The sequence below is a fragment of the Castor canadensis genome, chromosome 1 (assembly GCF_047511655.1).
Source record: "Castor canadensis chromosome 1, mCasCan1.hap1v2, whole genome shotgun sequence".
In the NCBI taxonomy this organism is placed as follows: domain Eukaryota; kingdom Metazoa; phylum Chordata; class Mammalia; order Rodentia; family Castoridae; genus Castor; species Castor canadensis.
This window is the reverse complement of record NC_133386.1, coordinates 74,733,772-74,750,300: the sequence shown is the minus strand read 5'-3', so window position 1 is coordinate 74,750,300 and position 16,529 is coordinate 74,733,772. Positions and strand designations below refer to the sequence as shown.

The 16,529-nt window shown below is 38.0% G+C and overlaps 1 protein-coding gene across 2 annotated transcripts in view; it reads left to right on the top strand.

Moving 5' to 3' along the window:
• Htr1e (5-hydroxytryptamine receptor 1E) overlaps window positions 1-12,696 on the top strand; it is an 87,810-nt gene extending 75,114 nt beyond the window's left edge. The window contains exons 2-3 of one of the 2 annotated variants that reach the window (XM_074065602.1): window positions 6,905-7,058; window positions 10,287-12,696. In XM_074065602.1, the coding sequence (XP_073921703.1) occupies window positions 10,473-11,570 (1,098 nt within the window). In that variant the 5' untranslated portion in view covers window positions 6,905-7,058; window positions 10,287-10,472 and the 3' untranslated portion in view covers window positions 11,571-12,696. Of the gene's footprint in view, window positions 1-6,904; window positions 7,075-10,286 lie in introns of both variants that reach the window. The other variant, XM_074065610.1, reaches the window with a different exon arrangement.
• Window positions 12,697-16,529: the final 3,833 nt, after the last annotated feature.

Sequence of the window (16,529 nt, the reverse complement as noted above, 5' to 3'; positions counted from 1 at the left end):
TTACCCATACCTCAGGACTCCTTCCCCCAAAGAAACCCCTTCTACTTTCATGTCTTTTTTAAAACTGGATTCTATATGAAATCATACAATATGTGTCTTTGTAAACCTGGATTATTTCATTTAACATTACAATTTCCAATTCCATCCATTCTTTTTTATGGCTGAATAATGCCATGTGTGTGTGTGTGTGTGTGTGTGTGTGTGTGTGTGTGTGTGTGTTGTGTTATGTTGTGTGACTTTTCTTTATCCATTCATCTGTTGATGGGCACCTAGAATGGTGAATGGTGCCACAATAAACATGTATATGAAGGTATCTCTATTGTGTGCTGACTTTGATTTTTTTCAAGTATATAACCAGGATTGGAATAGCTGAATTATGTGGTAGTTACATTTTTAGTTTTCTGAGAAACTTCAATGCTGATTGCAGTAGTGGCCAGAATAATCTACATTCTCACCAACAGTGCATAAGGATTCATTTTTCCCTATATCCTTGCCAGCATGCATTGCTGTTTGCTTTATTGATTAGAGCCATTCAGACTGGAATGAGAAGGAATCCAAGTGTTGTTCTGATTTGCATTTCCTTAAAGACTAAAAATGTTGAGTATTTCTTGGTCATTTGTACTTGTTCTTTTGAAAACTGTCTATTTAATTCATTTGCCCATCTATTCAGTGGATTATTTCTTTCTTTTGGTGTTTGAATTTTTTTAATTCTTTATATGCTTTGGATATTAATCCCTCTCAGGTGAAAAGCTGTCAAAGACTTTCTCCCATTCTGTAGGCTGTCTCTTCATTCTTGTAATTGTTTGCTTTGCTGTGCAGAAGCTTTTTAGTTTGGTGCAATCTCATTTGTCAATCTTGCTTTTATTTCTTGAGCAATTAGAGTCCTAGTCAGAAAGTCGTTGTCATGCCCTTATCTTCAAATGTCTTCCTACAGTATTTTCAAAGTTTTATGTCTTATATTAACATCTTTGATCCACTTTGAGTTGAGTATTATACAGGGTGAGAGAGAGAGAGCACAGTTTCAGTCTTGAACATGTGGTTATCCAGTTTTCCCAGAACCATTTGTTGAAGACACTCTCTTTTTTCCAACATATATTTTTGAAACCTTTATTGGGATTCAAGTTGTTGTAGCTATGTGGGTTTATTTCTGAGTTCTCTATTTTATTTCATTGGTTTACATGTCTACTTTGTGCCAATACCAAACTGTTTGTGTTACCATGGCTCTGTAGTATAATCTGATTATACTAGAGGTATTGTGATACCTCTAGCATTGCTCTTTGGCTTCAGGATTGTTTTGGCTCTTTGGGGTCTTTTGTGCTTCCATATGAATTTAGGATTACGTTTTTCTATTTCTGAGCAGAATTTTATTGAAATTTTGATATGAAATGCATTGAGTCTGTAAATCAGTTTCAGCAATATAGACATTTTCACAATACACACTGTTGATCCATGAACAATGGGAGGTCTTTCCCTCTTCTAATGTCTTCTTCACTTTGTTTCTTCAGTGCTTTAATGTTTACATTGCAAGGTCTTTCATCTCTTTTGATTAGTTATGGCTTGAAATCTACTTTGTCAAATACGAATAGAGCTATTCTTACTGTTTTTTGGCTTCTATTTGCTTAGTACATCATTTTCCATCCTTTCACTTTCAGCCTGTTTGTGTCTTTGTCAGTAAGGCATGTTTCCTGCAGATAACAAACAGTTGGGTTTTGTTTTTTGATCCAATCAGCCAGCCTACATCTTTTGATTGGGACAGTAAGTCCATTTTCATTTAGCATTATTATCAAGAAGTATTTGTTAAGATTCCTGCAATTTCGTTGGGACTTTTCCTGGTTGATTTGAATACTCTTTGTTCTTCTCTTTCTCCCTTCCTCATCTTAAGAGTCTTCTGGTTTACTGAGTTGAACATGTTTGATTCTTCCCTAATTCCCAATCATTCATCTATTCCTCAACTCTTATTCTTTCTTGAGCTCTCCTGTTTGTAACTGTCTTTCTTCCTCTTCTACGTATAGGATTCCTTTATCTTCTGCAATGCTGGCTTAGTGGAGACGAATTGCTTTATTTTGTGCTTATCCTGGAAGGTCTTTATTTATTCATCAATTTTGAAAAATAACTTTTCTGGAAATAGTAATCTCTGTTGACATTATTCTTAAAGTTTGGAATACATCATTTCACATTTACCTGGATTTTAGGGTTTCTGCTGAAAGGTCTGATATAATTCTGATAAGCTGGCCTTTGTAAGTAAGTTAGTTTCTCTCCCGAAGCTTTTAATGTTCTTCCATTGTTCTGTATTCTTGGCATTTTAACTATAATGTGATATAGCAAGGTTCTGTCCTGGTCATGCTGATTTGAAGTTCTAAATACCTCCTGCAGTTTATCCACACATTTCCCTAAATTTGGGAAATCTTCTGCTATAATTTCATTGAATAGTTTTTCTATGCCTTTAGTGTGTATCTCAGCTCCTTCTTCTACCCCATGGATTCTTAGGTTTTGGCTCTTGATCATGTACCATAGTCCTTGAAAGTTTTGGTCATGCTAATTTTTTTCTTTATTGCTGTCAAAATGTAATATTACCTCAACCTTGTCTTCAATCCCTAACATTCTTTCTTCTACATGAGCTTTTCTACAGGTAATGCTTTCCACTGTGTTTTTAATTTGAATTATTGATTGTTCACTTCCATTTTTTTCAGAATCTCAATTTCCTTGCTGAATTTCTTATTCATGTTGCTGACTTTCTCATCCAGGTCCTGAATTGACTTCTTTACTCATTCAAATCTTTTTTAATTCTCTTTGAGGTCATTGTTTTGTGTTTGTTTATTTGTTTGTTTAGCAGTTTTGGGGGTTTGAACTCAGGGCCTCACATTGGCTAGCTACCACTTGAGCCAACTGCCATACTTATTTTGTGTTGAGTGTCCTCAAGATAGGTCTCACAAACTCTTTGCCTAGGCTAGCTTTGAACCATGATCCTTCTGATCTCTGCCTCCTCAGTAGCTAAGATTACAGGTGTGAGTGCCCAGGTCATTGATCATTTTTAAAACAAGAATTTTGAATTCTTTTTCAGCATTTCAACCATTTTAGTAGCTTGAAACTCAGTTTAGAGGAGATATGCACTTTTGAAGGAGTCATATTGCCTTGCTTTTTCATATTTCTTATGTTTCAACATTGTATTTTGTGTATCCATTAAGATGGATATGTCTTTCAGTTGTCTTTTTCTTTATCTCTATCTTTTTATTCTCTGAAATTCCAATGACAGCCTTCTTTTGGGGGTTATGGTCCCTGCTACCAGTCAAAGGAGAGGAAGCAGTAAGCAATAATAAAAACAATTTGAAAACAAACCAGGTATTAAAATGTAGCAAAATATATATATATATTGAATACATCAACTACACTCCCAATAAGGTTTTAAAAAAGAAAGAAACTAGGATAACTATGGGATCAACCCATAGGTTAGGAGTTTTTTAGTGATTAAATCAAGGATATTAATAATTAACTAGGGGTGGAAGGAAAGGGAAAAAGAGAAAGGAAGCAAGATAAGAAAGAGAAAAACAAATTATGGGATAACGGTATATGAAATACTAATAGCTGGCTATGATGGCACATGCCTATAAATTCCAGCATTTGGGAGACACATACAGGAGAAACCAAATTTGAGGCCAGCCAGGGCTACATAGCAAGTTGAGGCCAGCCTAAGCTACAGAGTTAGACCCTGTCTCGAAAAAGAAACAAAGAATGGGAGGGAGAGCACAATAAAATAAGTACAGAGGAAGACAAAGCAATCATTTGTTTAAAATAACCAAACTCCACCACTACCAGTCAATATTTCTTACTTGCCAAGGAAAAGGATATGTATTTCACACCCCCCACCCCACTTGTCTTTTGTAATCTCCTGTGGGGTGGGGGAGGAGGAGGAAAAACCCATGATTTTCTCTCTGAAGTCCAAACAAATTAGACCAGAAAAGGCTGTTTGCATGCTGTACCCAGTTCTGTCTTCCCTGCTGGATTGAATTCCTGTGTAGGAGCCACCCTCAAACTGCTCCAGTCAGCTGGGCTTGAATCTCTTCAGCCCTCTGGGATTGTGCAAAACAGTTGAACCAAAGACAATCTGTGGTTCTGGGCAAAGAAAAGAGCTCTGATTGATCCTGTGTTCCCTGGCCTCACAGTTCTCTGTCCTAGTCCCCTATTTCATATTCACACACAGCTGGTCTTTCTACTCTTATCAGAGTTTAGGCTGCAGCTCCACTAATGTATTCACCATTGGCTTCCTCTGTGGCACAGCTTGCAGTTCACAATTCCCACCTAAGGAGAGCTCTGTCTGTGAATCTGAATTCATGTTACAACCAATTTCCTGAGTCCTTGCTGATTCTTGGGGTAGTAACTCACTTAGCCAGTGGGGTGAGGGAGAACTTTGGGGTTAGAAAAGAAAAAATGCAAGGTCCTCTGCTCTTCCTAGCCAAGAGATTTGACTGTAAGAGCTCACCTAATATGATTCCCCGCTACAGCACCAGTAATGAAGCTAGGAAGTGCAGGGGGCCCTTCTCTAATGTCTGCTTGCTGCACAGTATGCATAGCTCCCATTTAAAACATTATTTTTACACAGGGCCAGCTAGTGCACATGTTCATCTTTTACTCTTTTGTTTACAGCCCCACTGGAGGTAGTGGAGGTAGTGGATTCTCCTCCCTTCCCTACTGTTTTGCTTAGTGTTTTGTGTTAGGGCCTACTGTATCTTTTATAAATCTAAAATTCAGTATTTCTGAATTTTACCTACTCACTCTGTCCTGTTTAACTGTGGCTCTTCCTTGCTTTTTTATGCCACCCACTCCTCCTTCAGCCACACACCTGATATTTTGTTTTAGATTCATAGATACAGAAAAATACTGGTTGTCTAACCCACCATCTTCCCTCCCTCTTATATAGCAAACTCTGTATATTACTCATTGTTCTAAACAATCTACAAGTATTAACTCATTTTGAAACCAAAAGCCTCTACTTAACCTTGCTGGTTTAGTTGTTTAGCCAGAGGAAGGGTTGGTGTTCCTGGTTCTTGTCTCACAAAGCCAAAGAATGAACTTCACAGAGCATAAAGGTAGGATAATTTATGAAAGGAAAAAATGAAAGCTCCCACAGAAAGGGAGGAATCCTGAGTGGGTTGTTAGAGAAGTGACGTGATCTGATGTTTTTATCCATTTTCTCCAGGGCATTGCTCAATCTCTATGCTAATTTGGTGTGCAGAAAGCAGCACTTTGATTGGCTGTGCCTGCAATGTTCTGATTATTCATGTCTATCCTGCTTTTCCTTTTTCCCACCCTTTAAGGTCACAGGGAGGTCATAATGGAGGTTTCCAGGGGCCCCTCTGTTCAATTTGATACTCAAATTACATTAATCCTGTGAGGAATGTATTATTATCCCCAATTTAAAGAGGAGGAAAATAGCTAAGGAAAAAGGCTAAGGTTAAAGACCTTGTTTACAATTACACTGCAGCTACTGAGTGGCAGAGCACACGTCAGAGTCTGTGCCTGTAGCCAGGACTCTAAACTTCCTCTTCAAAACTTTTGACTTAAGCATATTTTTAGAATGAAATAAAGTAGAATTTATGAAATGAATTTAGTTTTCTAATGGAAGAACTTGGTCCAAAATATAAAACCTTCTCTGAAAGAATTTTTAAGATGAGCAGGTATCAGCTAACTCATCCTTCCAAGTAACACTAGATGCTTTGGAAAGTTCCACTGAATAAGAAAAACATTCTTATCCCTCTCCCTCTACCTGCAAAAGATGAATGCCCCTGAAGAACAGTGAGCCAAAGTCTGCCTTAGCATTAGTGTCCCTGTGACTTCCTGCTGGTGCTCTGACCTTCACCAAAATGGTATAAATCAGAGGCTCTGGACTATTCTAATAAATACAGATCAGTGTGCACTGACCAATTTGGTTTAGAGTGATTCTCTCCTCTTTGTAATTTTAGTGAAAAAATTGAATATGGACTTGGACTGCACTGCTGTTTTCCATGTTGTAATTAAAGCAGAAACTGATAGTTACAAATCCCCAAGAAGTTCCTGCATCAATTCCTTAGTAGGAAATATTTGTTTTTCTCTAAGATTATTGCAGTTCATTTTATATTCCACTGGACTAATAAAAGTTTGGTGTGCTTGTATTAGCATTTGGATCATTTCTACAGAACATGGCTCAAGTTAAGTGTTATTGTAGTCCTTCCTCCACCACTATGTGAATAGATAGAAATGGAAAAGATTTCCAGGTGTTATTTAACCAACACTGTTCTAATTAGAAACCATACTACCCACTAAAATCTTGGTAATGGTTTATAAAAACCATGTGTTTTTTTCTTAAGAAGGTAAAAGGAACCCAAGATGATTGAGGTTGAATCATTTCCTGAGTATGGCTGTTATCTTTGATCTTTTTACTGCTCCAAAAATGACCTAAATTGTTTCTAGAATTCTACTTACCTGGTGCCCTGAAGCCCTACTAACTCTCACTAGCCTCCTTCTTTACTGCTTTTTATCTTCCTCTGTCAAGTTTCACGTGTTCCAAAAATGTTCTCTGTCCCAATACTGAGTGTTGTAGCAAAGAAAATTGTAAACAGCCTCACAGAAAATAAATAAATAAATAACAACCATTTTGGCCCCACATCACAATCCATAGCTATTTATTTCCACAATCATCTTGTTTCAGCAAAACTCTTAAAATATTCTTGCTCACTCTCCCTATTCTCTCTCCTCCCATTCTTTCTTGAAATGACCACATTCATTCAAACTTTCATCTCCACAACTTCACCAAACTGTTCTTGTCAAGATCATTAATGTCATCATGTCGCCCTGTCCAGCGTTCAAACCCCCATCAGCCTTGACTTGTCAGCAGAGTTTATATAACTGATGACTATGTCTTTATCCACAGGCTTTCTTCACTTGGTCATGGTATAAAATTACCTCTCATCATTGTCCTCCACCTGAATAGCTGTTTTCTCCATCTGCTTTCCTGGTTCCTCATTACCTCCCTGATCTTTCAATAGTGAAGAGTTCCAGTTCCAGATCTCAGACCTTTTCAAACTGTAAGTAACTCCCCAGGTAGGTCTTCCTGAACCTAATCTTACCTAGCCACTCAAAAGACCACATTAAATGTGCTGTTAAAAAGTAAACTTCAAAATATATTGCTAAATGAAAAGAAGCTGAAAGGAAAAGCTGGAAATATGCAGGAGTTTAAGGTCTCTGAAAACAAAATTTAACCCCTACTCTGAAAGGCTTGTGTACAAAATAAACTAGAAAGTTACATTAAAGAACTCAGAATGTAGGCCCTCAACCTGTAGTGTTTTTAATCATTTAACTAGAAGTAGTTAAAATGAGACATACATTCCACCCATAAAAAAATGTATGGCATAATGGAATAACTTTTATTAAAAGTCACAAACAAGGAAGAAAATGATGTCACCAGAGAAGTGACAAATAGTAGTTAAGGAAACTCAGTAAAGAGAGCAGCTTTAGAAAGCTCTACAAGCTGAATTATTTCTGATTGTTTTTGCTGCATGTTTTCAAAGCAACTACATTTCTTAGTTGCCTCTACTACAAATCAAAATTTCTAAAGTTTTCTGTCCCTTGTCTATGCTTTTCTCTTTATTCTCAGCTTTACAGTTGAAGTAGAAAAACCTTTTGGTTGAGAACCACTCTACCCAACAAATCTCAAAAATCAAGAAAAATGTAATCAAACATTAATACATGAGTTTAAAACCAACTTATTCATTTTTAAAGAGATAGGGATCACATAAATGTATGTACAGAAACATATGATCATAGATAGATAGATAGATGATATATAGACAGATATAGTGAGAGAGAGAACAAAATTGTATTAGTGAGTCTGAGGGAGCTATGGGGAGGTGAGAGAGACAAAGAAAATGTGAAAGAATGAAAAATATTGAAAGAACCCACTTCTATATGAATACAGTATAATGCACTGTACAGTAAACTGTCAAATATTAGGGGAGCATGGTGATAGAGAATGAGTCAGTAATGGGGGGAGGAGATTAATTTGCTTAAAGCATGATATATACAGACCTGAAGTACCAAGTACTTCAGGTCTGTACCAAGGCAAAATCCCCTTTGACCATCAATATATGCTTTATCAAAAAGAAAAGAAAGGCAGGAGGGTGGGTAGCAGTGGGAGTGGGGTGAGCATAAGGAAAGGGGTAATGAGGGTGTATATGGTGGGTGGGCTTTGTATCCATATACGCAGATAGAAAAGTGAAACCTATTGAAATTCTGCTAGGAAGGTGGGGAGGGGAGAAGAGGGAGAATGATGGAGGGGGTAAATCCAACTAAGATACATTTTAAACACAATAAATATCACAATATATCCCCCTGTACAACTATTTTATGCTAATAAAATTATAAGAAACAGATAGAGGTCAAAATGGAGGCATAAATACTTGGAACACATAAGGAAATGCCGAAAGGTTGACCCAGCTGCATCTGCGGCCAGATCTGTCTGATTCCAAAGCTCATCCTCTTCCAATTCTATAGATTGTTTCAGATACAAAACCAATTAGAAAAGGAGGGACAGACACCAGTGTTGAAGAAACCATTCAGTCTGCATGAAAGAGGGAATTATTGGTAGAGTAAGCCCTATGGAACGACCAGAAAAACACAGAAGAAATCCAAAAAAGTAGGAAATCTACAGAAGCACTGTGAAAGATAATGCAAAAGAAGGCAGAAAGTGTCATTCAACTTCAGAATGACCCACACGGCCTTAAAACAATTGTCACTTTTGTAGTCTTTAGTGAAATCATTATTTTCTTTTTTTTTCTCTATCTGAAGGACAATTGGTACCTACTTCCCTCTCTTCTTGGTGTTCTTCTCTGTGAACAGGAGAAATCCAGGACTAAATCTCACCCAAGGACTGGAGAATTTTACCCCTGCTTCTTGACTTCTAGTCCCAAATCTACCCAAAAACTCCCACTCATACTCACTCCCTATTTCACACATCTTTGTTAAAATCATTGTGTCTGCTAAACCTGAAGCACAGCAATCTATGTTTCTTCTTAAAACTGCTGAAATACCCATTTTTCTTTGAAGTCTTCTTGGACTGAATCTCATGGAGTCAAATCAGAGAATTGAATCAGCCTTCTATCCAGCAGCCATTAGCTGTGACTATTCCCATGCAGATTTTTGATTGCGCAGTTCCTGTGAATCTGTTTGACTTTATCTTTCTTTAAAAATGTCATTGACTTACTTGATTATGATAATAAATGACTATGTTACTGGTTTATGTATCTCCTATACTAAAAAAAAAAAAGGTCTCTTTATCATTAACTGACCAGCATAATCATAGCTCTCTGAGAGATAAATAGATATAGACATACATATGCAGAACACACATATCAAATAAAACTAAACATATCTTCAAATTTTTCATCATTTGTTTTATTTATTACAATTACTAATCTTAATAATAACACATTAATTGTGTGTATTAGTGCTTTTTCTCTACATACATACAGCATGCATTGATCTTATTTGATCTCCCTTTACCCATCCTCCTTCCCCATAATGAATTCAGGATTTGTTTAGTTTGGGGCTTTTGGTTTGGGAGGAGGTTATGTGTGTATGTGTGTGTATGTATGATGCTGAGGTTTGAACTCAGGGCCTTGTGCATGCTAGGCAAGTGGTCTTCCACTGAGCTACACCCCTAGCCCCAATAGCTGAGTTTGGTGGTAGTGTTGTTCAACAGTTGATTTATTGTATTACCCTGAGAACAATTTACCACAAGCATCAAGTAATTTACATGTTTTCTCTCTTTTCTCCAAAGAAATGCACAGTGGGATATGTAAAATGTCAGAAGTAATTAGACAAAACTGTACAATCCCTATGTGACACTTAATATGCCTTTGGAATTGAATATTTGCTGTGAAAGTTTAAAATCTGACTCACTATAAACATCATTTTTCTGTAATTTAATGATCCCACAATTTTTAAAGTCTTATATAATGTAAATATGTCTTTTCAAATGTAAAGAGCCTCTTTAAATACAAATATATATAAAAGAATATAAATAAGAAGATGGTAAGATGGTCTTAAAATTTGGTAATGTGTTTATCAGAAATAGTTTGGGAATTTAACTCAAAAAGAAGTATCCTTTAAGGAATAATGTGAAGATTAACTCAAATCGCAGAGAGAAAAAAAATGCATATCTTAAATGTGTGGTATTTTATGAATACCAAAACATTTTGCTTTCCTGGAAAACTGTAGCTTTTTCACTTATTAACCAGTAACATAATATTTTACAGGAATTCTCCACTCAGAAGAAATTCTGTGGCCCTTTTCTTTGCTGACAAAAAATGGAACACAAGAGACTGTGCAGCTAACAAAATTATAGTTTCCTTACAAATGAGAGACATTCAAGGCCACATAGTTTCCAACTGGAGAAAAATAACCAACAGCTTCTCCACAGTATAGACTGAAACCAGGGAAACATGAACCTCACTAACTGTACCACAGAAGCCAGCATGGCTGTGAGACCCAAGACTGTCACTGAGAAGATGCTCATTTGCATGACTCTGGTGATCATCACCACGTTGACCATGCTGCTGAACTCAGCTGTGATCATAGCCATCTGCACCACCAAGAAGCTCCACCAGCCTGCAAACTACCTGATCTGCTCTCTGGCTGTGACAGACCTCCTGGTGGCTGTACTCGTCATGCCCCTGAGCATCATGTACATTGTCATGGACCGCTGGAAGCTTGGATACTTCATCTGTGAGGTGTGGCTGAGCGTGGACATGACCTGTTGCACTTGCTCCATCCTCCACCTCTGTGTGATTGCCCTGGACAGATACTGGGCCATCACCAATGCTATTGAGTATGCCAGGAAGAGGACGGCCAAGAGGGCGGGGCTGATGATCCTCACCGTCTGGACCATCTCCATTTTCATCTCCATGCCCCCTCTGTTCTGGAGGAGCCACCGGCAACTCAGCCCACCTCTCAGTCAGTGCGCCATCCAACATGACCATGTCATCTACACCATATACTCCACACTCGGGGCATTTTATATCCCCTTGACTTTGATCCTGATTCTCTATTACCGCATTTACCATGCAGCCAAGAGTCTTTACCAAAAGAGAGGATCGAGCCGGCATTTAAGCAACAGAAGCACAGACAGCCAGAATTCTTTTGCAAGTTGTAAACTTACACAGACTTTCTGTGTGTCTGACTTCTCCACCTCAGACCCTACCACAGAGTTTGAAAAGATCCACACCTCCCTCAGGATCCCTCCCTTCGACGGTGATCTAGATCACCCTGGAGAACGGCAGCAAATCTCCAGTACCAGGGAACGCAAGGCAGCACGCATTCTGGGACTGATTCTGGGTGCATTCATTTTGTCTTGGCTGCCATTTTTCATTAAAGAGTTGATCGTAGGTCTAAGCATTTACACTGTGTCCTCAGAAGTGGCTGATTTTTTGACATGGCTTGGTTATGTTAATTCTCTAATCAACCCTCTGCTGTACACAAGTTTCAATGAAGACTTTAAGCTGGCTTTTAAAAAGCTCATTAGGTGCCGAGAGCATACTTAGGTTGTGAAAAATCAAAAGGCACGACTTTTACCAGAGCCTCATGAGTAAGGGGTGCAACTTATTAATTCTTAAACGTACTTGGTTCAGGAAAGTTTGTAAGTATGTGTGTTTGTTTATTTTGTTCTTTTCTTTGTTTGTTTGAGGCTTGTTATTTGATGTGCTTTTTTTCTACCTCTGGTCTTATCTGTGGTACATAATTTCAAATAAGCGTGGTTATACAAAAAAGGAAATCACATAGAAATAATAATAAAGTGAAATAGTAAATACTATTCATGTTCTTTCTTGCCATTTCAGTTAATCCTGCAATTAAAGAATACTCCCCAAAATTTTTATTTTCAGAATTTCTTATCATTTAAAATCAAGTATCTGATCATTTGCACTTATGTGGCATTCAATCTGAAGTTATGACTCTAGGTGCATCCATGTTCCAGTGGGAATTGCAGGACTACATAAAGAGCAAAAGGAAAGTGGTGCTCTGTCATCTCTGCTTGCACATCTGAGCTAAAGTCATTTGCTGTAGCACTGTGACTATATAACCTACTTTTTAAAATTAGTATATATTCGTTGTACTGGGGAATTCATTGTGACAATTCCAAATACACTTATTCTGTACATTGGTTAAATCAACCCCACCATCTCTCCCCCTCTTTACTCTCCCTGCCCCACTTAAAGCATTTGCAAGAGATTTCTTTGTTCTGAAGTTCATCAACCATATGCCCTCATCTTAATCTCTTTCATTTACCCTTCCCCCTCCCACAAGTCTCACACACACACACACACACACACACACACCCTACTTTTTACAGGCAAAACAGTACAGCTGACATGTTCTTTGTAGTTTATGATTAAATAAACTTCCTCATTCTCTAAAAAGGAACTTGCAATGAAAGTACTGGCATATTCCTAAGTCTTTTACTATGGATATGAAACATAGCAAATAAATCATCCAAATCCACTTTGGTGAATGTGATGCTGACGACACCTTGAACTTCCTCAGGTTCTGAAAAAGTCTCCCAGCTAAGCCTGTCATATACACTTCATCCAGCAGGATTCAGGTGGAAGTACTTGTCAAGTTTGAGGAACTTTTAAGAAGTTTAGTGGGATATAGTGATCAAACTGAATTTTGTTGGAGATTACCTGAGATTACTCATTGAATTACCTGGGGTAATTACTTGTTACTCATTGAATTACTCATTGTTTTGTCCTGGGAAATAAATAAAATGTTGAAACTCTATGTTTACAGCAAAAGCCACCCATCAAGAAATGAGTATGAAATTGTGCCTCCTGGAATCACTGTGACTTCCATGCCAGACCACACTCTGAGGCCAGGAGGCTGCAGCTAGAACCAGAGGCCATAGAGAGTGGCCTGACTCAGCCTCCCCTGACCTGGAGTGATTGCTGTAGTCAAATGGAAGAGCTCACTACTACTAAGCTAAGAGTGATGGCAGAAGGACTGAAATTGCATAAATTCTAGTGTACTCCTAAATAAGTGACTGTTCCAAGCCTCTGCTCCTGACTTCTCATCCAGAACTTTCCCCCATCTCCTCACTCTTGTTTACTGAGTGGACATTGGTTGGCCTCCTCTTCACCTCCATGTTTTATCTCTTAAATCAATTCCCCTCTCAACTTCCCTATAACCTTGCTCCTTCCCTCCTTCCATAACTCCCTTCTCCCCTCCCTCTCTCTTTCTTACCCTCTTTTTCTTTCTCTTCCTTCCCTCCACCCCACCACTTTTCTCCCCATTCTTCTTTACTCTCACCCATTACTTTGTTCAAGTGTTTTGGACACTAATATCAACTTTTTCTGGTCCCTATAACATCAAGCTACTGCTTCATCTTTCTTCTAACTTCCTGCCTGAGCTTCTTCAATCATGAATCCACTTATTCTGCTCCTACTTCTCACCTTCCACTGACTTTTCTATCCTTTGCCTTACAAATGAGTATACCCTCCCATTTCTTCCCAATATGATCTCCCAAAGGTCACTGGTGACTTGCCAATTGTCAAATCCAATGACCTTCTCTTGGTCTTTATCATCGTCTCATCAATTAAGACAGCTGATCATCCCTTTCTTATTTAAGACCATGCCTTCCAGGACATTTTCCTTTCCTGATCTTCCATTTCCTTACCTCCTCATTCTTTATCCTGGGGCTTTGTCCTCAGCAATAACTTCCTGTATCTCCATATTCCAATCTGACCGCTACCATTTAAGAGCCATGCCTGTGGCTCTTAAATTTGTTACTTTTATTCTGATACCTCTCTCAAACTCCAGACCCATGAATTATGTTTGGAAAGTACTTCTCTGTGAATATTCCGCCAGTACCTCAAATACAACCATTCTAAACTAACTCGTGATCATTTTCCCACATACAAGCTTTCTCCTCCTTCTACCCTCTCAGTCTCAGATAACAGAATCACTATGGTTTTTGTAATTCATACTAGGTAAATGTGAGTCTCTGTCTTTGTCACATGCATGTCTCCCACATCCACATAGTCCTGAAGTCTTTCCATTTACCACTACAGAAATATTTGCACATGCCACCTTCTTCTCCAATAATTTCATCTTATTGAATCCACCTGCCTCTACACTCATCCACCTGCGATTCTTTCCCCATACACTTGCCGGAAATATCTTCCTGCACAAATGTAAGGTTCTCAGAATGGTATATCCACACCCTTAGCATTAGCATCACCTGGAAACTTGTTAACAATGCAAAAAGAGCAAGAGCCTAACTCAAAATCTACTGAATCAGAAATTCTGAGAGTAGAATCATCCATCTCTGTTTTAACAAGCCCTCCAGGAGATTGTGATATATAATAAAGTTTGAGTCACTGTCTTAGAGTGTACTGTAAGTGATTTTATATTGCAATACTCAAACTACCTTTCTAGAGTAATAGCTCACCACTTCTTCCCACCCACCTTGTACTTCAGAAAATTCTGAATATTACTTGTGCTTCTTAAGCTTCCCTAACCATTTGTTCCCACTGCTTTAGAAAACTGAGCTCCACAATTCCTCATCTTTCTTCCATCAACCCATCAACAAATAGCTCAAATGCAATCTCTTCTGTAAAGTCTTCCTGAGATCTTCCTTCCTCCCATCCCTATTAAGTCCTCTCTCACAGTTCTATGCTCCATAGAGCCTACCTTGTGCTTTTATTATTAGATGCCTCCTGTCTTCTATGCACTGTTTGTGTATATGTACTGTCTTCCTCAATAGATTGTGAGTTCCTGGAGAGCAGGGACTACATATGCTTCCTCTCTGTATCCCTAACAATTCCTACAGTGTTTGACCCACAATAGGTGTTCAATAAATGTCTGCTAATGTGAATGGAATCAAGTCCCTTTAAGAGAAAATATAAATGTACTATATTCTTTCACTGAAGGAAATTTAACTTGTAAATTCCCATGGTACAACACTAACCTCCTTTTTATTCCAAAATTTTGTTGTTGCAGCTTTGTTCAAAAAAAAAAAAAAAGACTGAAGGTAACTTCTACATGGAAATAAAATGGATTTCTCACTGAATATAAATGAATATCCTTTATGAGTTAGGTTTACAGCTAAGCTGCTCTCAAAAAAGAGATTCTCAAATATAAAGGCTTAAAAAAATGAAGTGTCTTCCTCTCACACTTGACAGTTAAGAGGTAGAAGGGAAGCCCAGAGTGAGCAGGAAACTCAGCTTCACAAGGTTTTAGGGACTCAGGTTCTTTCCATGTAGTGTTTCTGTCTTCCCAATGGAGTTGGTCCTATCTCCATGGTTAAGATGACAGGCCAACACATCCATGTTCCATCCATAGGAAGGAAAGGAAAGACATGGAGAGTGAACAGTTTCTTTTTCTGAAAGTCATGTGGAAATTTTGCACATCATTTCTACTTATATTCCATTGGTGACAACTTGGTCATGTGATTATACCTGGTCATAAGAGAGGCAAGGAAAGTAGTTCTGTATCTGGGCAGTCATGTGCCTTGCTACTAATAAGGGATGGGACCTTAGAATAAAAAGAGGAAAAAGAGAATGGAAATGAGTGAACAGTGAGAAGTCTCCTACATGAGGGATATTGATTTCTACATGAATAGCTCAAATATTACTGAGCAAGTCATGTGGCAGCCCAACTAGTGATGATCTATGTATGGGATGCTGACATTTCAATTATAGGTGATTTAGCTGAGATTAAGCATATGCTTAATTTTTAATACAGTACCCATCATGTCTATTTTGTCTAGAAAGCATATGGGCAACTCACAGTGCTCACTTAAGTCACCTCAAACTTAGAATTAAAAGGAATTAAGGACATCTTTATTAGTAGGTAAATTGGAGAACTTTTCCTAAATTAGAGAAGCAAGAATTTTACCTACTTCAATGTGTCCTCAAGTAATGAATTTGTAAGATGTAATCTTAATCAGATGCCTAACAAAAAGAGAAAACATCTCAAATGACAGGAAGAGAAACAGGAGATGTTTTCTGTGGCCCTTAAATTTATCAGAAGGCCCCCTCTTTTCCCAAAAACCACATCCTGTAGAATGCACAACAGGTTTCAGCCTTACTTAAAAGTGGATTCTGGACTACAAGTGTGGCTCAAATGGTAGAGGGCCTACTTTGTAAGCTCAAAGCCCTGAGTTCAAACCCCAGTCCCACCACAAAAAGAAAAAGTGGATTCAAATTAGTTCCTTCAGAATAATGGGAATCACTCTGAGAGGAAAATCATTTAGGAAAGTAATCTATTTGCCCCCTGGAGGCATGTTGCATAGTGGCATTCAATTGATATAATATGTATGTTTGTTAAATTTAATTGAAATGGACACATTGACTATAGACTACAAGAAATTTACAAACAGAACTATGCAATAGATAAGGAGGGTACCTTCTCATATAGAAGCAGAGTTGTCAAATATTTAATTTTTTAAAGGAAAGGGAGGCATCTGATAAAAAATAATGATCCAAAAAAATTAGCAATGGGAGGAG